Here is a 27,352-nt window from a genome sequence, read left to right as displayed (position 1 = left end):
GAAGTTTTCGTAAGGTAATCACGTTGCTACAAAATGGCAACAATTTAATACTTATAAAAATCTTCAAGTACATCTACTTCGTGAACTACTTTGTGTTTGTGACACGACAGTGGCAGACAGATGGCGGCGGTGATGATAAATTACGCCTTTGTATATCATTAGGATTTTGATACAAGGATTGATTTCCAACTTTTTTTTATTTGTTTGAAACAAAGATGCAATTTTTCTTCCATATAAGATATCATATATCCGACAAAAAAGTTCATAAATGTTTTACAAGAAATTGCTGAAATAAGCGATCCCTGCAAAATTAGATATCAAGCCCACCCCCATGAATTTGTCACTGGTATTACTTTACTAACATAAACTGAATATAATTATCATAACAAATTTGACTAATATATTGCTTTAATGTAGTCATAAATGTCATTGATTTATTTTCATTAAAAAAAATTGTAAGGCTAAAATTTCGAGGTGAATTTTCCATGAAAACAGTGCTGTAAATTCACAGATATGAATATCAAAATATTTGAAATTACAAAGTTCAATAACAAGGCAAAATAATGAGGCTTTCGTCAAGTACAATTTCGTAAACTCTATTGCATTTCAATCTGTACTTTTCCTTAAATTTCATCGATAACTTACAAAAATACTCAACGTTAAATATTATAACGTATTGTAACAAATTGCCAATAAGAGTGAAGAATGTTGAATAACACATACCTTTATTTTACTAATTCTAACAGAAACATAAACTTTATAATGAAACGATTAATTTCAAATCACGAGATATTATGGTCACTCTTCTAAAATAAATAACAAAAAAATTGCACTAAGTCTAAAGGCGATATATAAAAGTATTCAAAATACAAATACCATTTAGGTCATTCTAACGAATAACATAAACTTTAATTTGCTACCATATCGACCGACAGGTCTCTAACAATGTTACTTTACATAATCATTTCACTATTGCATAGGAAATAATATACTATTATTTGGGAGTGATTACAATATGCAATGTACCTTTTATTTTTGACATTACCTTCTGATTTTTCCCCCAACTCACCATAATTACGATATTTGTCATGTTCTTTTAGTTTATTTTACATTATCATTTATCAATAATAATAATAATTATATTTATCTTAGTTGGTATTTCTTTATGTGTCTCCAAATAGCAATCACACTCTTGGTGTAATCTTTTATTATCTTGACAGTTGTGAAACAACGCCACATATCGACACAAGTCGCCGTAAAATTGGCATTTTCATATCGTATCTGGAGAATAGTAATATCTTTATGCTTTTGACGTCACGGATTGGCATACACATGCCTATGGACCCATAATCTGCAGGCCAGTATAACTTGACCATGGTCTAACCCTGTGTAAAAGTTATGGCAAGCCAAAAATGTCAAAACATGTTTACTTTGTACGTTTTTTATTCTTAATCTGCTCTTTCCATATGCTTTAATGGTGGAGGCAACAAGTTTAGTCACTATCCCAGACAATTAAGAATAATGTGAGTGCAAAATGAGCTGATAGACCAACCCTGTTGAGAGTTGTGACGCAATTGGCTTTCCATAGTTAAACCACAGCTTTAGACCAGAGTTTGCATTAAACCACGGTTCCGAATACGGGACTTTGAGACGGGTTTAGGCAAGGGCGGCATCGAATGCATGGCACGACTGGCCATCCTTGACGGTTGTGACTGGGATGTAAGGATGTTCGGACTTCTGCAGGTAATTCTGAAAGAAAAAAAATGATGATAGCGATAAACAAAAGTGATTAAAAATCAATAACAATAATTTATGATGATCAGAGGCGTCGATCCGGGTGGGGGGGGGGGGGGGGCAGGGGTGCGATCGCCCTATAAATGAAAATTAAGGGGGGGTTGTATAATTCCGGAAGTGCAAAAATATAATTGTAATGTTACAGAGAAATCGACGTCCCTGATGATGTCACTATCACAGTATCAATGACTTCCCCTATTTTCCTTATTATCATTCTTATTATTATTACTGTCATCATTATAACTATCATTTATATATATATATATATATATATTTGCTGCGGGGTGATGATCAGAATCCACTTGTTGCCAAATTTATCTCCATTTAGCACTTTAGGCCAACATGACAGGAATACACTGTGATATAACTGATATTCAAACATTGTTCATTGCCATTGTGATGACCGGAGACGATATTTATATATATTTGAAAAACAGATCACGCTAAGCACCCATTATTACGGTTACACAGCAGAAAACATCACGTTCCTATATGTTAACAAATATATTCTAACAATTTTAGTAGACTTACATGGACGTAGCCAAAAGCATTTCTGCGTTCGACCTCGTCAGCGCCTTTTCCGATCCAAACGAAACAATCCACGCGTGTATCAACGATGAAAACATCCTAAAACAACATGAAAAGAAGGGGGGAAAATCGGGAAAAAATTAAAAATATTCCGCGGAGCACAACTTCATGGAAGGGGGGGGGGGTAAAGGAATGTTCACAATTTTTGCTGCAAATGTATTGTTCTACCCGCTTTGCTTTCGGCTCATGCATAGTTCCAGTGGCGTCATGCTGAGAGGAAATCTTTTCTTCCTTTGTCTCGAAAATTTTGGAGATCCCCAAGCAGGCCCCAAACCCCCCCATGGGATGGTCGCACGCAGCGTGGAGGCAGGGGCAGCCCCCCCCCTCCCCGATATTTTGAAAACATATTTTGTTGATTTGGCCAAAATAAATATGTTAGTTAATATGTGACCGACCTGTAAAAATGGTTAAAATATTGTATTGGTTAGAATCTATCAGGATTTTGGTTGATAATGATCATTTTTTATCGGTTGGACACGTATTAACCAACACATTGGTTACTTCGAAGAACGGTTCAAAAGACTGTTTAGAACCCCTTATTTTGCCAATGTGATGAACAATGTAGCCTAACGAATACGGACAAAGAAAGGTTCTAAAGCCCCCATCACACTTATTCGGAATCAGCAGGAATCAAGCAGAAGCTGAAAAGAAAAAAATATTCAAAAAATCTAGAAATTTGTGGGAGGAACTTATGAACTCACCAAACTGGAGTTGAAATTCAGTAAATTGACCAGGTGTATCATCATACACTAGTCAAATGTACCGCAATGGAGTCAGATTGATAATTCGTGCTACGTTCTTGGACATTCTATAGGGGCATTCTAAATATCCTGACTGCATTCTGAGTGCATTCGAAATATTTTTGTCATTTCTTTTGGCCGTCCCGAAGGTTTTGGTCATGTTCAAAACATTCGAGGGATATTTTCGAACGGTGTTCGAAGTAGATTTAAATGACCAACTGGTGGTCAAACAATAGTCCTTTCATTCAGGCCAATTCTGTTTGATTCGGAATAAGTGTGATGGGGGCTACTTGGTTCGACTTTGATCTTAACACTACACATGAGGTGTGACTTATAAAACAAAGATTTCTTTCGACGATAAATTTAAAAAAGAATAACTTACGTTGGAGTCCAGTTTGTCCTTCTTCAGAGGGATTCCTTCCTGAACCTTGGTGAATGTCAGCTTTCCAGTGTTCTGGAGCCTGCAAATGATGAGCATTGTGTCAAGGTATTTATCAAAATTGTATGATGATAGGCCCGAGTTGCCCTGTTACTGCACGAATTATGTTTCTTTAAAAAGTTCAACTAAAAGTACCTTTATACACCCATATATGCAAATACGCGCGTAAGATGTATTATTAAAGGACAAGTCCACCCCAACAAAAAGTTGATTTGAAAAAAAGGAGAAAAATCCAACGAGCAAAACACTGGAAATTTCATTAAAATCGGATGTAAAATAAGAAAGTTATGACATTTTAAAGTTTCGCTTAATTTCACAAAACAGTTATATGCACATCTTGGTCGGTATGCAAATTGGCAGACTGATGACGTCACCCACTCACTATTTCTTTTGTATTTTATTACATGAAATATTCAAATTTTCTCCTCCTTGTCAAGTGAAACAAAGTTTTATTTCTCCCTGAACATGTGGAATTACCATTATTTTAACTGTTTGTGGTTAAGTTGATTCTTATTGTCAAATTTGTAAAAATTGAAATATTGTATTATTCAAACAGTAAAAACAAAAGAAATAGTGAGTGATGGACATCATCGACTCTCGCATTTGCATATCGCTGAGTTGTGCATTCAACTGTTTTGTGAAAAATAAGCGAAACTTACAAATGTCATAACTTTCTTATTTTACATCCGATTTCGATGAAATTTGCAGCGTTATGTTTGTTTGATTTTTCTCTATCGATTCAAATCAACAATTTGTAATAAAAGAAAAACCACAATTAAAAAAATTAAAACCACAGATGGAAACATCTGTTGTGATGAAAAATGAATAAGTGAAGAAATTGGGAAATTTTACAGTCGGTTGTATGATAAAGTAGAGTGCGTGTGTTCGGATAACCTCTTTGATGAATTTTTTCAAGGATTACCTAAATTGGCGGAGACATCTCGAGAACTCTGTGAAGGGTTAATAAGTAACAAAGAATGTCTAGAAATTTTTAAAGAATTGAAACATAATAAATCACCTGGAAATGACGGTCTTTCTTTGGAGTTCTACTATACTTTTTGGCCGGATATTGGAGATTTAGTTAAAGATGCCTTAAATGAGGCATATTGGTCCGGGGAATTAGCATCGTCGCAAAAACAAGCAGTTATTACGTTAATCGCTAAAGATGGGAAAGATCCTCTTTTATTGAAAAATTATAGACCTATATCCCTTCTTAACGTGGATTATAAAATTTTAACAACAATTTTGGCTAAGCGAATCAAGAAAATACTTAATGAAATCGTTGCGGGGGATCAGGTGGGTTACATACAAGGTAGAAGTATTGGTGAGGCCATTCGTACTATAGATGACGTTATTTTTCATACATCCCATTTTAATCTACCTAGTTTTTTGTTAGCTATATATTTTGAGAAGGCCTTTGACTCGTTATCACATCATTTTCTTCAAAAGGCTCTGACGGCTTTTGGTTTTGGTATATCCTTTCAGAGATGGGTCAAAGTTTTGTATACTGATACTCTAAGTTGTGTTTTAAATGAAGGAAATTCCACCGGTTATTTTGAAATAAAAAGGGGGTGAGGCAAGGGGATCCTCTTAGTCCTTACCTTTTTATTTTGTGTAATGAAGTAATGGCTCATAAATTACGAAAAGATAATCTGATTGAAGGAATTAAATTTGGAGATAAAGAAATTAAATTAGCACTTTATGCAGATGATATGACAGTTTTTGCTCGTAATGTAAAATCAGTTGATAGACTAAAAGTTTTATTTGCAGATTTTGAAAAACTTTCTGGATTAAAAATCAATAATGAAAAAACTAAAGTATTAAAATTAGGCTCATGTCAGCATTTGGATTATGACTTCTCCTTCGGCGAGATCGTTGATTTTCTTAAAGTTTTAGGAGTATTTTTCACCCTAGATGAACATAAGAAAGAAGATCTAAATTACAAAGAAATCTTAAGCAAAATTAAAACACTCAAAATCACTTTGGGATCTGTGCGCAAGAAGTTTAAATTTTGAAATGAATAAATTTAGTTGGCAGGAAATTCTTTTCGGGAAGCAGGAGAAAAGTAAAGGTAAATATCAATTAATTAATCATGTTTTGATTTTAGTTAAATATCTTATTTACAAAAACCGAAAATTAAAAAAACCTCCTTCATTGAATGAAATAAAAAATAGTATTAGGGGGATCAAAGAGAAGAAAAGAATTTAGCAACAAAGAGGGGGACTCTTACAATCCATTTCTCTAAATGGGAAAACTTAATTATTAGACCATTTACTGCAGCCCAGAGCCAGCTCTCCACCGGATAGGGGATGGGGTGTTTTAGGGAGGGTCGGGGGGAGGGGGGTAGGGTCCAGGGCTGAGTTTGTTGTTGAGATTGATTTTATTTGAGTGAAGAGGCCGAGGCAATGGGTTTAAAAGAAAAATATGCTGATGGCTTCAATTCGTTAAGTCTTATTAATGATTTATTTTTGTGTATTTGACACTGAAAAAAAATTCAATATGTTGAATTTATTGTAGAAGTTTATTCTTGATGCATATTATTATTATCAATGTTATTTATAATTATGTTTTAGAAGATGTCTGACATGATTGTGTTTTATTGTAACATTCAAGAAAAAAAATGATGTTAAATTTATAAGTTGTCAAGGTATTTATCAATTTGTAAAGACATCAAACTTCTATTTGTTATATATATTTTATTTTGTATATGAATTGAAGTTGTCAATAAAAACTACTTAATACAAAAAAAAAAATCTGGGGTGGACTTGACCTTTAAGAGCAAGTTTTCTTGATCTATCTTCTCCTATTTTCCGTTCTATTCCTGTTGTATTTGTAATCATTGTTTCTTGATATTTTTTCTTCATTTTCTCCTGATCCTCCTCCTTCTTCTTAAGTTCTTCTTCTTTTTTTCTTCTTCTTTTTCTTCTTCTTCTCTTTCTTCTTCTTCTTCTTCTTCTTCTTCTTAAGTTCTTCTTCTTCTTCCTCGCATTCTTCTTTACCATTTTCGCTTGCTTGATAAAATGCAGTATATTTTTGAAAGCAAACGATTTAGTAGAATCAGAAATTGTGTTTTTTTTTTCATACAGCTACTGAGCGTATTTTGTAAATGAAATATCTGCAAAACAATTTCTCGTTCGCAGCACTCTCCCGTAATATTCAAATCGTTCTGGTTTGGGAATGATGAGATTACCTACCTGTATATGCAAGGGAGGGAGTTGTCCGTTGGAACGCAGTCCACTTCGTCAACGGGGACATCGGGCAGGTTGGTAAAGAAGGGGTGAGAGTCCCCCACGCGCCTCTCATCCAGGGTCTCGCTCCTGGCCTTGCCTCGCTTCTCCTTCAGTTTGGAGATGTACTGAACAGCCTAGAACACAAACCAGTGGAGACACCGCTTGGGTGTTTATAAAACTGACAACTGACAACAGGACTCTGTAACACATGCTACGCAGCCGAGGGGCGGGGAGGGGGTGGGGGTTGCAGCAGTTGCCCCCCCCCCGAAATCTTGAACGTTGTATATCACATCACTTTTGAAAATGTGTTTATTAAATTAAATAGAATAAACTAATCAAACTGATAAATATTATTATACAAGATACAAGAGATACAAGATATTTTGTTTTGTCCTCGCATACATAATGATAAAACATTGTTTTCCACTGGTATAATTATAATAGACATGCATAATAGACCTAAAATAGCTCAAAGAATAATAGGGGTAGACATGCACGAACACAAAACAAAACAAAACAAATAAATTACTTAGGTATCAATTAAGCGCAATGTAGTGTAAATATATGGTGATGTGCCTTCTTGCGCTCTAGCTCTCTATTTCTTCTATATATTAATGCTTGTATTTTGTTTTGTTTTATGTTATACAAAAATGCAGGGATATTTGAACCCATGACTTTGTGATTAAAAGTCAGAAGACCTCTCCACTAAGCCACAACACCTCTGCATGTATAATGGCTCACCATAGTACGCTCATCCTTGTTGCTCTTTGATCCGTTCCATTGGTAGAGTTTGAGACCAAGATCCAGGATGAACACGTCACCGCTGCACAGAGACCTTCGAGACCTTGGGCGCTGAAAAGAGATGCAAGTTTTAAAGAAAGATAATAATAAAATATTTATGAGGCACCGACTACCTACTGGTCTATTAGTGGCGCACTGCATTACCCCAGCTACTAGGCGCTCAGTGGGGCATTCAATGAATTAATCCTGCCGGGTATATACCCATTACTTCATCCGGGTTCGATTGCAGCAGTGGCAGCACAATGTGGGTAAATTCCTTACTAAAGGGAAACACGCAATAGCTGGGATTCGAACCCATGTCCCTCTGATTGAAAGGCGAGAGGTGTAACCACTCAACCACGACACCCTGTCGGCGATAGAGCACTGTAGCATAAAATACTGGGAAGTTGTTGGCATCCATGGGCACTGGTAGGGATTTAGAAACACGAGGTTTACAAGCCATCGGTATGATTTTCTTACCCGTTTTTCCCAGTTTTGTTTAAATTTGATTTAATTTGATTTTGATTTAATTCCACAAACATTCATTACAACATTTCCCAGAATATTATACAGATATTGTCAGTCTAGAAGTAGAATAATTTATAACAAATATAATTCACGACCATGTTTGCACATTAATGTATCTAAGAGCTAAAGAAAATAGGTGGAAAGAGAAATAATAATACGTGTTGAATACATCTTTTCATTTCATTAAGTCACAGATATATCATTTTCAAGGGATCATAATTTTTTCCCGAAGTACACATGCAGAGGTTTGGGGAAAATATCCCGAAGGGAAAGTATGACTTCGGAGGAAGAGATGAAATAATATTTTTGGTAGATGCAACCCCCCCCCAAAAAAAAAAAAAAAAAAAATTCAAAGTATGATAAGGCAAAGGGAGCGGGAATCGATTCAATAGCAAAGTTGATATGTCAGGATACCTCGTGCACGTTGACGCGCTTGCGGTCTCCTTTGAAGTGGAGTAGACGTGGTTCGTAATTCTTGGGTTCCACATGACGGAAACCAGTGTCGGCTCCGCCCTCCATCAATCTGTAACCATGGTAACAAAGAAAAATAAATGGAAAGAGTAACAAGTGGAATGCCTCTGGCCGTCTCACCTGCATCACGCGATTCAATATAGCAGCAGTGCTGATTTTGAAAACTACTATAACTCGCACAAGATGTTCAGTGATACTTGGTTACTCTTATTTCCACGTTTTATGAACTAGACCAATACACTTATAGAGATATGATGGCAATTCAACAAATACCCCCAACGTGGCCAAAGTTCTTTGACCTTACATGACCTTTGACCTTGATCATGTGACCTGAAACTCGCACGGGATGTTCAGTGATACTTGATTACTATTATGTCCAAGTTTTATGAACTAGACCAACACACTTTCAAATTTATGGCTGTAATTCAACAAATACCCCAATTTGGCCAAAGTTCATTGACCCTAAATGACCTTTGACCTTGATCATGTGACCTGAAACTTGCACAGGATGTTCAGTAATACTTGATTACTATTATGTCCAAGTTTCATGAATCAGATCCATAAACTTTCAAAGTTATGATGGTAATTCAACAGATACCCCCAATTCGGCCAAAGTTCATTGACCCTAAATGACCTTTGACCTTGGTCATGTGACGTGAAACTCATGCAGGATGTTTAGTGATACTTGATTAACCTTATGGCCAAGTTTCATGAACTAGGTCCATATACTTTCTAAGTTATGCTGTCATTTCAAAAACTTAACCTCAGGTTAAGATTTGGTGTTGACGCCGCCGCCGCCGTCGCCGCCGCCGCCGTCGGAAAAGCGGCGCCTATAGTCTCACTCTGCTATGCAGGTGAGACAAAAATTAGGAGCCACTATAAAAATACATTTACATCTGTTATCACATTCAGAGCCATGTATGATTTAAAGCAATCATCAAATGAAAATGGGGTATGCCAAATTGCAAAACTTTGCCGAGTTATTATTAGGCTAATTATGTAAAGGACATATTTTTGCAAACGATATTTCATTAGATCTAGGAAATAACAACCAATAAATACATGCAATCTGTCAACTTCATTTAGTAATATGATTATGATTTGCACTTGGGTGACGATGAGGAGGGCTGGGTGAAATGAAGAAAAGAAAAGAAGAAATGAAACAAAGACAAACATAAGGAAGAAACAAGGAAGAAGACTATCGTAAAGTCGTGTTACAAAATTATATTTTTTTCAATTGATTAAGAAAATGACGTAACCCCAACATATCTTGCATTCTGTTCAAAATACCCTGGCGCAGCCCTTAGTTTGCACTCTGTGATTTCAAGAAAGTGTCAATCTATGTACCTAGTGCTTAGAAACAATGTGTATTAAGCGCTATATATTATTATGTTATTATTATTTGATAATAATGATAATGATAATAATAATAATGAATGAATGTATAAATGGATGAACAAATTATGACTGATTACATATGTTTACATGATGAATACGTATCTGTCGAAAGAAATATTAAAACAACTGAATGTGATTTATAAACTGCATGGTACATACATGGTTGAACGTGAATTTTAAACTCTTAATTAAAGATAACATTTTAACCCTCACGTGATTTCCTCGAAGTAAGACTTGAAGAGGTCGGATTCGAAGTCCATGACTTCCCTGTGCTGGACGGGCTTGTCGTCAAGGAAGTGATCGAGCTCGACGGTCTTGTAGGCTGCAGTGCCGTACTCATCCTAGCAAAAGAACATTGAAATATAGTGGCTTTTACCGAGTTAAACTACTACTACTACTACTACTACTACTACTACTACTACTACTACTACTACTACTACTACTACTAGTAGTAGTAGTAGCAGCGGTAGAAGAAGAAGTAGTAGTAGTAGTAGTACTGCTACTACTTCTACTGATATTTACAGTAATTATTGGTAATAATGATAACAACAACAATAATAATAATGATTATGATAATAATAATAATAATAGCTACCTTTACCACCACTGCTACTTCTACTCCTTCTACTACTACTACTACTACTACTACTACTACTACTACTACTACTACTACTGCTACTACTACTACTGCTACTATTGCTACTACTACTACTACTGCTACTACTGCTACTACTACTACTACTACAACTACTACTACTAATTCAACTTCTAACAACAAAACAATGACAATAGTGTTCTACTTTTCTTAAAATCTTTTTTTTTTCATCTTCCTAAAATTTATTTGATATCAGGATGGTATAATTCATTACCTGTGTGGAGTATCTCCCGATCCAAAAGTGAACGTCATATAGAAGCTCCTCGCTCTTTGAATTGGGATCTTTCTGTATAAGAACATTAAAAAGTTTAGATTCAAATATTGATTGCCCAAAGAAGTGATTCCGACAGAAGAGACACGTAAAGTGTTATATAAAAGAAAAAAACAAAGCAGTTAACATATCTATCAATTTTTTTCATCCAGTCAATAAATCAGTCACTCAGTCATTTAGTCAATCAATAACTAAATTATAAGCAATCTATTCATCCACCGATTAATCATTAGTCACTCACACATCGATTAATCGTTCAATCCATCCATTCATACATTAATCAATCAATCAATGAATTAATAAATGAGTCAATTAACCGATCAGTCAATCAATCAATCAATCAACCAATCAACCCACCCACCCACCCACCCACCCACCAACCAACCAACCAACCAACCAACCAACCAACCAACCAACCAACCAACCAACCAACCAACCAACCAACCAACCAACCAACCAACCAACCAACCAACCAACCAACCAACCAACCAACCAACCAACCAACCAACCAACCAACCAACCAACCAACCAACCAACCAACCAACCAACCAACCACCCAACCAATCATCATGATTATTAATCACCCGCCTTTATTTCGCTTCTATTCTCGTCTCTGTCTCTTTTTATTCGATCTACCTGTGCAGACTTGTTTTTTTGTTTGTTCTTTTGTTTGCTTTCTTTTACTCGTTTTTGTCCTTTGTGTTGTTGTTTTTTTATTTCAATTTGTCTGTTCTTATAGTATTTCGTATGTCTTGTTTTTGTATAACTTTTCGTCATGCCTTGTTCTTGTACCGTTCTGTCACGTCCTGTTTTTGTAAAGTTTTGTTTTGTGTGTCCTTTTCATTTTTTCTTCATATCTTGTAATATAATCCAGCCTTGGTTATCTTTTACTTGGGAGAATATGTAAAAAAATATATTTAACAAGGATTTACATTTAATTTCTACAAGAAAGATATGACGACTTGTGTATTATATACATTTTGAACTTCTACAAGAAAGATATGATTTGTATATTTTATATATATATTGAACTTTGTATTTTTGCATTAATTTGTCGTATTTATTGAAGGAAACCTTCAATAACAAGCTTTGTTTTTCAAAAGGTTTCTATTTCATTTCATAATGTTATATTATATTTTGCTTTACTTTGTAACCTTGTTGAAATTTTGAAATGAAATAAATTCGTTATCAATCAATCAATCAATCAATTTTACCGTCACTTACGTATGTATTGAGGATGATATAAGAATCCCCGCTGTAGAAGCTTCCGTATTCCTCCTTTTGCCAACGCTTGACCTTAAACTTGACGATCCTCCATATCTCAAGACCGACCTTTGACCCGGCACCCTTCCAAGCTGGTTCGGTTTGAGCCGATTCTTTCTTGATATTCTTCTCGGTATCCGAGCCGAAGAGTGCAAGGTTCGAGTCCTTCCAGTCATACTCCTTGGCCTTGCGTAGTCCCTTGCTAGGAGCAGTCATCTTGCTGATTTATATTTCCTATTATATGATAAAATATTTGAAATATAATTCACTTGCATTTTACAGAGAGTTAAAATACAAGACAATGTATATATTTCTCTTAAAAATAATTATAATGTATGCATGGGGTATCGGAAATGCACAGCTTTTAAAACTGTTTAAACGCTGTTTAATATACAAACCTTATAGTAGTTGTTTAAACAGTTTAAATAAGTGTTTAAACAACAAAGTTCAATTGTTAATGTTTTATTCTCAATTATTTAAACAGGGTTTGAACTGTTAAACAACTAATGTAAGGTACATACAGTTACAGCATTGCATAGAATTGTAAGCAGCGATATTACTGTGTAAAGAGTTCATTGGCAATGTCATTAAGCAGTTACGCATGACTTTTAATGCATACGTCTGGCGCACTTTTCTCGTGCAAAATGAGAATTTCGGCCCTAATTCTGCATAAATCTTGAAAAATAACTAATTTTACTTTGAAATGCTTGATAAAAACGAGAATGTCAATTTAAACAGATATTTCTAAAAAGAACAACACGATATCCACAGTACTTGAAGGAAAAAATAATGAAAAGAACACTTTAATAAATGGAACATGTTTCAAGGTTTACACCTCATCTTCAGCCTAAAATCATTAACAGAGTCATTGGAATTTATAAATTTTGGATATTATTTTCATTATTTTTGTCTTAAAAAGATTATATTTCAAACTTAGCTCATTTGAGTTCAAACTTGAGTCTGGTTAAGCACCGAGGAAAGGATCAACAGAGTCATTCATAAAGTCATATGTATAACGTAAGGACATTTTGAGGAAGCACTACTGCTGAATCATGCGAAATCTATTAGTTTGCAAAAAATGGGAAAGGAAATTAATCAAATATTTGAAATATAAGACATCTCTCAATAATTTTTCATTACAATTATGGTATAGTTTAATCGAGATTAAGCCATCCTTCTATACCAATATTGAGTTAAAAACAACACGACAACATTTACAACTTTAATCAAAAACTAATTTCGACTTCGGAGAAAGTTCTTTGAAGGGAGAAGAAGTTCGCCGACAGTATGCCACATCAACGACAAATGACAAAAAAATAAACTAGATTCTGGTACGATTTAATAGTTGATGATGGTGAACCTCAATATCTTTTTGGCGGCTTACATATTATTTTGCCAGCACCACTGATGGATCGGGGGGGGGGGGGGGCACAGCCGGCCCGTGCCCCCCTTTTTGAGAGACACAATCAATATTTGTAATGTAAAAATGCCGTTAAAACAGAAGACCTTTTTTTTGCTTCCAATTTTTCCTCGGGAAAATGTGCCGCTTCGAAAAATCCTGGATACGCCTCTGGCCAGCACCATTGACACACTGGCTATTTTGACCGGATTTTCTATTTCGGTTATATTAGGTCGATATTAACAAGCCCATCTGGTAGTTTCCTCATCATCAACGAACGTTGCTGCTGCTCCGCGCGTCGGACCTCAGTTCTTTGATTACTTTCAAAGGACAGCAGTCCCTTCTCGGCCCTTATATGGTAATTGGTCTCCTGCCTGCAATAAGGGTAGGAGAATGAGAAGATCTGATTTTATCCTTATGCATACATGCACCCGGCATTGGAATTCGGCAGCTCGCTTACCTGATGATATTGCTTGATGAAAATTTAACTTCCTTTCCTTATTTGTTTATCTATCTATCCATCCATCCATTCTTTCATTCATTCATTCATTCATTCATTAATTCATTCATTCGTTCGTTCGTTCGTTCGTTCGTTCGTTCGTTCGTTCGTTCGTTCGTTCGTTCGTTCGTTCGTTCATTCATTCATTCATTCATTCATTCATTCATACATTCATTCATTCATTCATCCATTCATTCATTCATTGTTTGTTTATTCGTTCATCTGTAAATTGATTCATTCATTTACATTATTAATTTATTGGTATGTTTACTAATTCATTAATTTTCATTAATTCATTCATTTATTCATAATGATGATTATTATTATCAATATCGTTAGTATACCCTTCACCACGATGAACCTCTTCCACATCATCGTTATTATTATTATCATTACTGTTTTCGGGGTTGGGGCAAGCCAAAGCCTTATTTTTAGTGTATAGTTTGGGGTCAGCATTGTATAATGATTTTGGCATCCTTGCCAAAGTTGATACATTACTATACAATGTAAAATCAGTTACTAAATTATATAACTTAAATTATCAAGATATTTAATAAAAGAGAGTGGTAGGTAAGAGAAAGAGATGGAATAAGAGAGAGAGAGAGAGAAAGAGGAGGGGGGGGGGCTTTGAGCAACAGCCAGTGCGCTACTGAGGACACGACTATTACTTCAAGCTTGGGAGTCAACTAAACGTGAAGTGCCGCTCACATATTTGCCAAGATGGGGGAGCAAAATCCTCTGCACTATTTCCCAGTTATAATCCTATTGGGGATTCATGGAATACCATCGCGTATTGCTATCTTCATCGGATATGAAATCACTACTGGGAAATCTATCAATTCCAAGCCGTTGCCGGTTTGCTGGCTTATAAGTATTTTTCTTTCATTGAATAATTGTATGTGAATGCATTAAGTCTCCGTTTTCCTCCTCACATTTAATAGTATATCTAACTCAGCCTTCCTCACATATACATATTTTGGATAATTGGCCTATGTTATATCCTGTATTATGCATATGATTATGCTAACTTATAATTATGCTTTAAAATATCAGAATGACCTATCTTCCTGCACTCTTTTGTGGATCTTATATATATATATTTTTTTAAATATATTCATTTCTATCAAACAGAGGGTCGTGGGACTGAATCCCAGCATTGCCTTTTTCCCCTTAGATGAGGTGGGATTGGCAGGATTTTATCGTTACATGCACTGAGCACAACAGCTCGAGCTAAAACCGGGGAGGGGGTAATAATAGTTTCATCTTCTATCCTCTGTAAAAAAACACTATACGTTAATCCATAAATTATTATCATCATCATCATCATCCTCATTAACACCATCATCATCATCATCATCACCATCACCATCATCATCATCATCATTATTATTGCTAGTATTATTATTATTATCATTACTATCATTATCATTGTTTTTATTATGATTATTATCATCATCATCATTATCATCATCATCATCATTTTCATCACCATCATCATTATTATCATCATCATCATCCTCATTAACATCATCATCATCATCCTCATCATCACCATCACCATCATCATCATTATCATTATTATTGTTATTATTATTATTACTATTGTTATTGTTTTATTATGATTATTATCATCATCATCATTATCATCATCATCATCATCATCTTCATTATCATTTTCATTATCATCATTATTATCATCATCATCAACATCATCATCATCATCACCATCATCATCAACATCATCATCATCATCATCATTATCATTATTATTGTTATTATTGTTATTATTATTATTATTACTATTATTATCATTGTTTTTATTATGATTATTATCATCATCATCATCATCATCATCCTCATTGACATCATCATCATCATCTCATCATCATCATCACCATCAACATCATCATTATCATTATCATTATTATTGTTATTATTATTATTACTATTATTATCATTGTTTTATGAAGCCAGGGAGTCCTTATTATGATTATTATCATCATCATCCTCATTTACATCATCATCATCATCTCATCATCATCATCACCATCACCAGCATCATTATTATTGTTATTATTATTATTATTATTATTACTATTATTATCATTGTTTGTATTATGATTATTATCATCATCATCATTATCATCATCATTTTCATCATCATCATTATTATCATCATCATCATCATCATCACCATCACCATCATTATCATTACTATTATTATCATTGTTTGTATTATGATTATTATCATCATCATCATCATTTTTATCATCATCATTATTATCATTATCCTCATCCTCATCATCACCATCATCATTATCATTATTATTGTTATTATTATTAATAATGATATTATTATTCTAACTATTATTATCATTGTTTTTATTATTATCATCATCATCATCATCATCATCATCATTAATATTATTTTCCGCTCTCTTTGGTCATATTGCCTCACACTACAGGAATCCCTTTACCAAACTCTCTTTATTCTCATCTTCATTCCAACGATGATCTCCTTTATCTCATAGATTTAATCGGAATTACGAATGGAATTCCAATGTCAATGAAGCCCCCCTCCCCCCCCCGTATTTACCATCAGATGCAGTGCTTCATGACCGACTCCAGAGCGATCAAAGCTGGTACATTAATTTGTAGGACATACCGTAAGTCGGAAGTAAGTACGTGGTACGGCTGGTGTAGCCAAATATTGACAATAATTTGTTTAAAGACTCATTATCCATACATGACTGTACTTAATATTCATGAAAAGAAATAGGTCCTCGAGAGTAATTGGGGATTGTCCACAGAGAACAAGACCGCTGAAAGACCATGAATTTTGGTTGATCTTTCAGAGGTCTCTCAATGAACCTACAATGGTCTTTGAGGTCTTACACGAGTCCTGACCAATCTTTCAGTGGTCTTCGTGGTCTTCATGGGCTCCAAAACTTTTTGAAACGGTTCAAAACAGTCTTACAACGGTCTTACAGGAAAATGGTCTTTCAGCAGTCTTTCAGCGGTCTTTCGATGAACTTTCAAAGGTCTTCATAGTCTTTCAATGATCTTTCGGCAGTCTCTCAAGATTGTGGAGATCACTGTAAGACTCATGAGAGATCATTGAAAGATCATTGAAAGACCATTGAAAGACCAGGCAAAGTCCATGGAAAGAATTCTGAAAGATCACTTGTTGCATAAAAGATATCTGAAAGACCATCGAAAGATCTTTATAGGACAAGTCTAAGACCAGTAAGACAAGAAATATCCATCAGTCTTTCAGAGTTCTTTGAGGGTCTTTCTGAGCCTTTCCACAGAGATGACACATTTCAGTGATCTTGAAGACCGCTGTAAGACCTCACCAATTTTAAGTCTTTCAGTGGTCTTTCAATGGTCTCCGTTCTGTGGAATGGGGGCCTTTAAGGCCCCCATTCCACAGAACATAAATATGGGGTTTACCTATTTCATCAGCACCTCTGGACGATGGAGATTCTTTCACCTATAGTCCACTTCTTGCACTATACCACTACAGCAAGAAGCATTTTTATGTGTAAATGTCTTAATTCTGTGATAAACCATTTTATAAATAAAGACTGTATTCCTTAGATTCTCTATTAAAATATTTTTTTAACTAAAAAAAGTACTTTTGAATGTGAGTTCAGTTATGAAAATAGAAGTATTATGCTGAAATAATGTCCAAGGGATAATCTTTTGCTTATGGGCATCCTTATCTGATAGACAACGGCAATAGGTAAGGACGTAAGGATATATTACATCATTGAACAGGAGGGAAGTATCTTCCTCTTTCTAAAGTTAATTAGCTCCAGCATTCCCAAACGGAGGTCAATTACTGCTGGGCCTATTGAGATGCGTCTGTATCGCGTGAGATTTATCACAGCTATATATCACAGACTCGTAGATTGTTCAAAGCGCAACCCGTGCGAGCAGCTGTGGCCTTCACTGCGCTCCAGGGTGTGCATGTGCGCGAATGCTCCCCATGTCAACAACTCAGCACCAGCTTTGAAGTATCATGGAGCTAATGGTGATCATGATTGTGATCTTATGTATAATGTTCCCTAAACAGTTGTAACTTTTCAGAGGCCGCGGAACGGTTTTGGAAGTGTGTGTGTGTGTGTGGGGGGGGGGGGGGGTGGCCATGCAAGAAATCACAATTAGATGGTAATTTTTACGTTTTTATACACAGATTTGGATAAAAATAGGTCCCATTTCCGCGGCCCCTGACTTTAACGGTTCGATCAGAACAAGTCATGCCTATTGCAGTGCAAGATGAGCAAGAAATGGAAACAAGTTATATGACAATCAAACACAACGTTAACATATAGGCCTACACAATAGTACACATAAAGCTCATACAAACCACACCACAGTACATACACATTCCCATCCTCACATTTACACCCCACACTCGCAAACTAAACACATACACCCTCTCTCTCACACACATACACACACCCTCACACACACCCCACACACACCCCTCTCATATTTAGCTCCCCCCCCACACACACACAATATTTTCCACGTTAATGAATATCATGGAAATTGAATGCCTAGGACATTTTACATCTATGAAACTGATTAAGTGAAAATATATTCATATCTCACGCTGATATTTCCGATATTTCAAATTATTTTTTTATCCAGAACTGCGCGAGGCTTTAAAATAGATATTTTTTTACAATATGATATATCACATTTCGCATTGATTCAAATGCAATAACATACGAGTAAACTTGAATTCTTTTATTTAATTGTCTTTCACTTACTCCGATAAACTACTTTTAATATATTCAGCTGATAGTAAAAGGACTTATAACATTACTTGCACTATAATGGTGCATTTCAAGAAACGGTCAAACACAAATGCATTTGAGCTCCCAAACCAATCATATGTCTTGCAATAATTGCCATTCTGCTTTATAAATGCATTAATTTGATGATTTTTATTCCGGGGTTGTCATTTTTCTCTTCAAACAACCGGCTTATACTGACAATCCTTCTCCTGCAAACTGTAAATGAATTTGTGTAAATTATTTGGTAGTATAGATCATCATGTATAGATTGTTCGTCTTTTTTTTTTTTACTCTGGTTTTAGTAAGTTTAGAGAAACCTATATTTTTTCTATTTTCATCGTTGTGCAAGACATTCAAATTTTAACTTAGGAACAGCTTTATGAAACGGGCACCTGGACGCCGTTTGATAATACGTGTTATAGAAGCAAATTTGCAAAAGCAGCTTAAAGCTACGGAAATAATTGAATTCGATTGGTTGATAGTAAACATGTTATCAAGTTATGCATTTTATTACGACAAGTCTATAATGATGGTCTGGAGCTTCCGAAGAAAAAAAAAACATCATCTAGGATCTCGCATCAGTATGGCTCATTATCGCCGAGACGATGAGATGGATAACCGTCAGCTGTCCACATAGTTAGGATGAACCCAGCTAGTCTCAGCAAGAGAGAAGATAGAGGCTGGTATGACACGAGAAGGATAGAGGAGAAGTTGGCGCGGGGGAGGGAGGGGGGTCTTGATGGTGACGACGCGAAGGAGAAGTGGAGGATGTGGGATGGTGAGGTATAGGAGAGGGATTGAGAAGTGAAAGTGATGGGGTGCAAATAAATGGAAAAGGGTGGATAGGATAAGAAAGAGAGGAAAGAGGGGGGGGGGGCAAGACGAGGATGAAAATGAGAGGGTTACGGGATGGGCCAAGAATATAAAGGAAAGAAATGAGGAGACCTCTTTCCCCAAAACAACAGAAAACAAGGTTATTATGGGGAGCAGAGAAGAAATGAGTAAGGCTGGGTGAAGTGAGAATACGAAATTATAGAGAGAGAGAGGAAGGGGATGGATAGAGAAGGATGGGGCAGGAAGTGGTGGAAAGGGGAGGATAAGGTAAAAAGAAAGAATTCAAAGAAAAAAGAAAGAAAGAAAGAAAGAGAGTGAGAGACAGACATAGAGAGACAGAAAGAAATGATTGATAAAAAAATAGGCTATCGAACGATGGGTGACGAAGGGGTTAAGAAGCACTGAGTTTAACCCACAAGCAGTCTTAGCATCGGCTGATGGGGCATATGACAGATGATGGTGAGATGTTTATTGACTTCGAAAGACCGCGGGTTGCGGTTATCCGATAATTGACAGAGATGTATAAACGATAGTATACCGCAATGGTCATGATGGTATGTGCTAGGTAATTAAGAGGAGGTGCTAAGGTGAAGAGTGCAAATTCCTTTGTTGTTTCTCATTCGTTTTTAACATGGGAGTATCTTCAATTTAAGTATAATACTAAATATTCATCATAAACAAACATCAACAAGTTCAAAAAGCAGTTTATGATTCATCCTATAAGTAAAACATAAAAAAATGCTTCCGGACTGCTTAAAATTGTATTTTTTTAAATGGTGAATTGTTGATTTCATATGGATATAGGTTTTTATAAACTGGCGAGTCAAGTCATTCAGGCCTATCTAGTTGCCCATCGGAATTAGTACTGGGGAATAGATATGGATACCACATGGTTCGGCTCACCTATCCATCTGCGATGTCTCGCAGATCAGACCAAACAATGCCGTCAATTGTTCACACGTGTGTAATTACCTATTTTAACACCTATTTGTCAGAATGTTCCTAGTTTCAGTTGCTCTTCTTCTATGTAATCTTGGATCCGCCCCAATCCTATTGCATACACTCTAAATGCAAAAGAGGTAAATCTGATAATCACACTCCTCCCGTAGTGAGACTAAGGACCAGTCGTTTTGGAATGGGATTTACCTCTTTCTGGAGTGAAAATGTCTAAAGAGATACTCTGTTCACTCCAGAAGGAGCGATAATGCACTCTCAAACATGTCAAAAGTTGTAAATCCCGCTTCAAAATGATTGGTCCCTCGTCTTATACTCTGAGAAGAAGGTGATTAGGGACCAGATTAGCTCTCTCGCATTTAAAGTGTATTGTCATCGGAATCAAGAAAGTTTTACTTACTTATGATGTTAGGCCTAAATGTTTTTGGACCCCATGGATTACCAGCGTGACTGTGCGAGCCACGCTGAATGTGGGCTATCCACCGTATTTTATTGTATATAATTATGCTTTTAATACGGAAATACTACTACAACTACTACTACTACATAATAATCAGAATCAGAAATTAGTCGCGATTAAAAGTGGCTGATATTTTCATAATAATTATGATAATGTTATTGGTCATTCATCTTTGACACAATCAAGCCCATTCAGAACGCTTTAGAATGTGCAACTTTGACGTAATAAATTAGAACATGTTTGGACTTTCCCGAAAACTGCAGCATCAATCATGCAACATCCTCTCCCTCTATACAGAAACATAATTATTGTTCAGTGACAAGGGTAAGAAACCAATCAACGTGGGCATGGGCGAAGCATATTCAAGATTCCATCTGATCGGTGATAGTATTATTTAAATAGCATAGACTGTAATCGTTAATGTAATGGCTACATGCCCTTGACTCTCTCTCCCTCCCCTTCTCACTTCTATACCCCCCATCCCTCCCTTTCTCACTTCTATACCCCCTCCCTCCCTCCCTTAATCGTTTCAACAGCTGACTCGATCTTTCCTCGTATAACCAGACCCCGCTTAAAAATGAGTCTGAGTTCTTCTATCGTCTGATGCGCCTGGTCTAAATGATCTTCGTTCTTCAGTGAACAATTCAATCCTCGGAGGGAGTGAATAAAATTTTAAGAATTACTTTAAGTCGTTGCTGAGTGAATTTCACCTTTTTAAATGTGAAATTTGTGTGATACTGCTTTGACGTCACTGGGATAGGACATATCGTCGTGTCGTTCTCTATGGTCAAATATTCACTTAATTAGTGATATAAGATATTATACATCGTATGATACGTCGAGTGTTCAATTCTTCTTCTTTCTCACATGCCTTTTTTTCAAAAAAATTCTCTTTTTTTCCATAGAAAAGAAGGTTCCCCATTTCATTTCATAATAAAAATAATAATAATAGGCATTTATAAAGCGCCATCTATCTAGATGGCGCTTCTATTCTATTCCGAGGCGCGTTGTTATTATTATTATTACCCCGGCTTTAGCTCGAGCTACCTTTCAGCGCTCATGCATTCAAGGAATTAATCCTGCCGGGTACCCATTCACCTCACCTGGGTCGAGTGCAGCACAATGTGGATACATTTCTTGCTGAATGAAATTACGCCATGGCTGGGATTCGAACCCACGACCCTCTGTTTCATAGTCAGAAGACTTATCCACTGGGCCACAACGCTCCACTTCATTATGTTGTATAATAATTCACTTTACTTTGTTGAACATTTTGAAATGAAATAAATTCGTTATCAATCAATCAATCAATCAATCAATCAATAATGTATTAATCAAACCGAATCAAGTAAAAGAAACTTTAAGCTTATACAGGCATGACAGACAAACGTTTAAAATTTATGGATCATAATATGATTACCTTATTTCATTCAGAACTCTAGAATATGAAAGATTATTGAGTAAAAGTAAAAATAATTTCTTCTTAGGATCCTTTTTTATATCTCATACAGAGATAGATATTGTCCATCCGAGGTCAGCAATTTATTAATAAAGAGAGAAAAGAGAATAAAATTTGGCCCCAACGAATAAGTCGACTTTTACAGCATAATAAAATTATTGCTCTCGCTATAATTATGATTGTCTTAATTTGCTATTGAAATTTCTTGAATGTAATAAATTGCATAATATTCCTCAGGCTTAAATCCTGATAAGTAGCAGTGAATAACTACTATTTTGTTGAATATTACGCCTATTATGTAACCAAATTACTCTTTACCACAAGTCCTTATCTTATGAAGATGTGAACATAGGCATATTCTATTAATGGCATTTCTATTCTCTTTTCCGGCAAGCAGTAGGCTGCAGTCTATACAAACTGTGTACATGTGTTATCACTTATGAACACACCCGCCCGAGACACTCCCACCAGAACAACAAGCACACACAACGAGATGTACGGGTACTCATTATCTGCATTTCCCTCTCATTTCTCCACCTCCCGCCCTAACTCTCTTTCTTGGTTCCGTTCTCTCTTTTTAGTTCTTTCATTCTCTCCTTTTTTGAAAATACGTCTCCAAGATTTCTACCTGTATAAAAACATGCTACAGGTCCTGAGAATTTTTGTTGAAAAAAGTTTTAAAAAAAAAAAGACAAATTATAAGGACTTTCTAATCGGTGTACATGTATATACGATCTCCAATGCATGCAGTTTTCGTGATGTTGCCCTACACATCAATCATGAAGAAAACATCGAATTAAAAATTGTACTGGCAAAAAATACATCCATTCATCAGTAATATATAAGTACATAAAGAAGGCAAAAAGTTTTAAATCATGATGAATCGGTAACAAACGCGCCTCAGAAGCAGACCAGTCCCATAGAATTTCACTTCGCAATTTCGACATCTAGCATCCCTTTGCTCAGCACAGACATTCAATAACATTTTTCATCGAGATTAATCAGCAAACATGTCAATCTCACTCTTATCTATCCTCCTTTGCCTTCACCCAAATAAGCCTAGTGTCGATAAGAAATGATTCTTTTTCAAAGCTAACTACTCGAATCTATAATCACAGCACAGGTCACTGACTAAATTTCAGATTGAAAATGTAAATCCTATGGCTTACCTTTCTTTCTGTGATGAAGATCTTTGCTCTTCCTCGAACCGCACCCAGTCTCTTTGCGTCGAATGGTCCACTAACTTCCAAAAACAAGCACTTCCCATTACACGAACAGACGATAGATGCATCGCACGAGGCCATCCCGCCAAAAACTCTAGCCCGACATCTCCCGCGCATTCCTTGCATACCAACGGCGTCTAGATAGTCTTTATCCAAACACTGTATGTTTCTAGTTCTGCCAGTCATGCTTTCAAAATGTATCCATCGTAAGAGGATAGCCTACTTCAAGCGAAGTTCTAAACGCAAGGTCGTGGTACTCTTGTGTTAATTTCTTATGCATGCCTAGACCAAAAGCTTCAGTCTCTGTATTTTGGTTGTTCCGCTGAACTGCGTTGGCTCACAATGGGGATTACAGTAAAATGTCAGAAATTGTTGAATAAATCCCCAGAAACGACGGTTATTCCTGTCTAATGCATGCCGTGAGTGAAGTTGTGATGTTATGCATCCCTTGGTTCATGTTAAGGGCGGAATCTGAACAAGCCCACGCTACATAAGTCATCCGGTGTTACATTTGCAAGTTTTCACACAGCCAGGCAGAACGAATTTAAAACACAGTAAATATAATAAAAATGCTCGTCAAATGACAATGAACTGCTGGGAAGTCTTTTTCGCAAATTGATGAACCGGAATAGCAGTTCATCCTAAGTTTCAATCAAATAGGTTTTTTATCCATGCAGAGTCTAGGATGAAGCTGTAATCTTAAATTTACCACTTCGATTTACGACAAAGACTTCCTAGTTGCTCATTGTCATGAAGGGCATTTGACACTACTTTTTTGTGTTCTTGTGGCAGTTTTCGCACTGAAATACTCCCTTTTATCAAAAAGTTTGAATTTCGTAAAGAAAAAAATACTAGCAGCCTATATAGGTCATTATAATAAAACTGCAAATGTCGCTGGCGCTTCGTTCTCGCAATGAGTGAGATAATAATCTGCTTATAAGGATAACGATGAGCTCAATATATCCCAATATAAAGTTAATTTGCATCCATCATCATGATAACAAAACTTGCTCAGAATTTTCAATTTTCGGGTCTATACATGAAATATTAAAAATTTTGAGCTCGCACTTAGTGCTTGCATGAGTTACTTTGATATTAAGATAAATATTATCTTGTTTTTAAAGTTAAGGTACTCAAAACTTCAGTCTTTAGAAAGGACATCCCCCTTTAAAAAAACACAAGTTTTAAGCTTCTCTTCAGGGAAAGTGTTTGGGGGAAATGTAGATGCTAATAATATCCCGGTCGCCCGATCAATTCCGATATAAACAATTAAAGAGAGCGTCAACATTCATTTCGCAGAGTAAGTTTTATTTCGTCTCATCCAATGAAATCAAAATTTGCAGACAAAATACCATACAGAAATTGTCGATATATCCAACGGACGTAGGCCTAATATTTGTGCATTGTTAAGAAATTATAATCCTTTATTTTAATACGACCCACTGGCGGATCCAGGGGGGGGGGGCACAGCCGTCCCAAGCCCCCCCTCCCTGTTGAGAAGCAAAATTAAAATTTGTAATGTAAAAATGCCATTTTTTTTGCTTTTCAATTTTTTTCGGATACGAAATATCCTAAATTTTTGGTTAAAAACCTTAATTTTTTTTGCTTGTCAAATTTTTCCTCCGAAAAATGTGCCCCCCTTTTGGAAAATCCTGGATCCGCCCCTGCTATGTTATTATGTTTCCCAAAAGACGTTTGAAATGTCACCTTGAGGTATGCAGGGTGGATCTAGCTTTTTTCCAAGGAGGAGGGGTCTGACCGAGAAATGTGATAAAGAAAAAAAACAGCCTCCACTACAAAATTGTTAACCTACCGAGAAATTTGACATGCAAAAAAAAAAGGGGGGGGGGGGGTTCACTAGCAAATCAAGGTCATTTTGGGGTTGACTTCAAAATGTAGGTCATTATTATTTCTATTTTACTTGGTAGCCCAAGCAGTGTTTCCACAGATTCAAAACGAATTTCCCGAAACTGAATGCCAAATTTCCCTACATTCATAAATATTTCCTGAACCCCCCTCGCGTATCGAACAGCTACTAGCGCATAGCACATGCACATCCGCTGCCGAGCATGCGCGCCACTTACCGGCGGGCGCGCGAAACATGAAAAGTTGCAGTCGATTCGCATCGCTAGCTTTTTTAATGGAAGATCAAGAGATGCCCATCGAATTCACTTGGGCATTGTTTTCATCATCTCATCATCATCTGCTGTAATCTTCAAAGGGTCGATCCATCTGCAGCCTATCTCGAAGATAGGAAGATTTTCCAAATCAGACTTGCAGCTGATTTAACAAAATCGGTATTTCTGCTTCGCCATTATTCGTCGTGGCGAAGATGGACGTAGTCATCAAGCCGGACTGTCCCGTTGAAACATATATGGTCTCTTCTGCCCTTTCTTGATAGTTGATATGGAATCAAGCATGTGCTGATTTTTTTTTGTCAGCGTCCGAAGACGAATGTGGTAAGTAATCAGCATTTAGGAAATAATGAAATTAAGAAAATCGGGACCTATATGTCACCCTAATGAAGCACACACATATTAAAAGCCAAAGGTGAACAAAATCATTGATCGGGTGCAACAAGTCTATAAATTATAGGCCAATATCAAACACTAGGATATCAAAAGCTGAAAATGACGCATTAGCAAATCTATGCAATGTTTGTAATACTGGCCCATCTTACACAGACTAGGTAGTTCTGGCATTCACACCCCTCTCGCCACATTTGACTATAAAAGTATAATGGGCCTACTAGATCTACATCGTAGTACAAGTCCAATCAAATTAGAGGCCTCTTACTACTCTTGTGACAGAAGATATTTTTTCCCACAAAACTCATGGTCTCGGGTCATCACGTCAGATAAGCGTTGTATTCAACGTCTTTCATTGGGCGATTAAGCGGCAGCACATTTTTCCCCTTAGTGCCTTACAATGTTATTATTTATTTCTTACAATATCAATATTTTTTGTGTGGTCAATTTTTGGAATACACTTTAACTCCATGAAGATTAACTTTAGACCAATTCGGCATTTCCTTATTATAGTTCACACATCACGGTGTTGGAATGTCAGCATTTACTAGTCTACTGCAACATGTTCCTTTTTATTTTACAGTTGGATTTCTCTTTTGCAGATTTCTTATCATCTGATAGTGATGCTTCTACTGCAAGCAAAATGGTGAGTTACCAATTAATTTCCAGTCATCTTGTATTATATCTAATATAACGAATATTGTCTTTTGCTTCCTTGGGTGGATTTTTTTGTGTGTACCGGTATGATATTAGGTGAAACGAAGAAGCTGGAATACCACCTATGGAAGTTATAAACATTGCGGGTTGCTGAATTGCATGGCCCGTAATTTTGAAGCCCGGTTTTAAAGACCATGGTCTAACCCTGTGCTTGAATTATGGGAAGCCAAATATGTCAAAATGTTGTTTAGGCCAACATGTACATAGTATGCTTCTTATGCTCACTTTCCTCTTTCATCATATTTTCATGAGGAAGAAAAACAAATTCATTTGATATTCCCAGACAGTTTTGAATGACCCTAGTGACAGGTGAC

The 27,352-nt window shown here is 36.1% G+C and overlaps 1 protein-coding gene across 1 annotated transcript; it reads right to left on the bottom strand.

Moving 5' to 3' along the window:
• Positions 1-4: 4 nt before the first annotated feature.
• LOC129281250 (gelsolin-like protein 1) lies at positions 5-12,393 on the bottom strand. The gene is made up of 9 exons (XM_064113304.1): positions 12,119-12,393; positions 10,838-10,909; positions 10,182-10,309; positions 8,514-8,622; positions 7,533-7,643; positions 6,756-6,925; positions 3,505-3,583; positions 2,326-2,421; positions 5-1,749 (listed from the first exon to the last, which is right to left on the bottom strand). The coding sequence occupies exons 1-9, from the start codon at positions 12,371-12,373 to the stop codon at positions 1,657-1,659; spliced, it is 1,113 nt and encodes a 370-aa protein (XP_063969374.1). The 5' UTR covers positions 12,374-12,393; the 3' UTR covers positions 5-1,656.
• Positions 12,394-27,352: the final 14,959 nt, after the last annotated feature.

The sequence above is a fragment of the Lytechinus pictus genome, chromosome 18 (assembly GCF_037042905.1).
Source record: "Lytechinus pictus isolate F3 Inbred chromosome 18, Lp3.0, whole genome shotgun sequence".
Lineage (NCBI taxonomy): Eukaryota > Metazoa > Echinodermata > Echinoidea > Temnopleuroida > Toxopneustidae > Lytechinus > Lytechinus pictus.
Note: the sequence above shows the minus strand (reverse complement) of the source record. Positions and strands in the feature narration are given on the sequence as shown.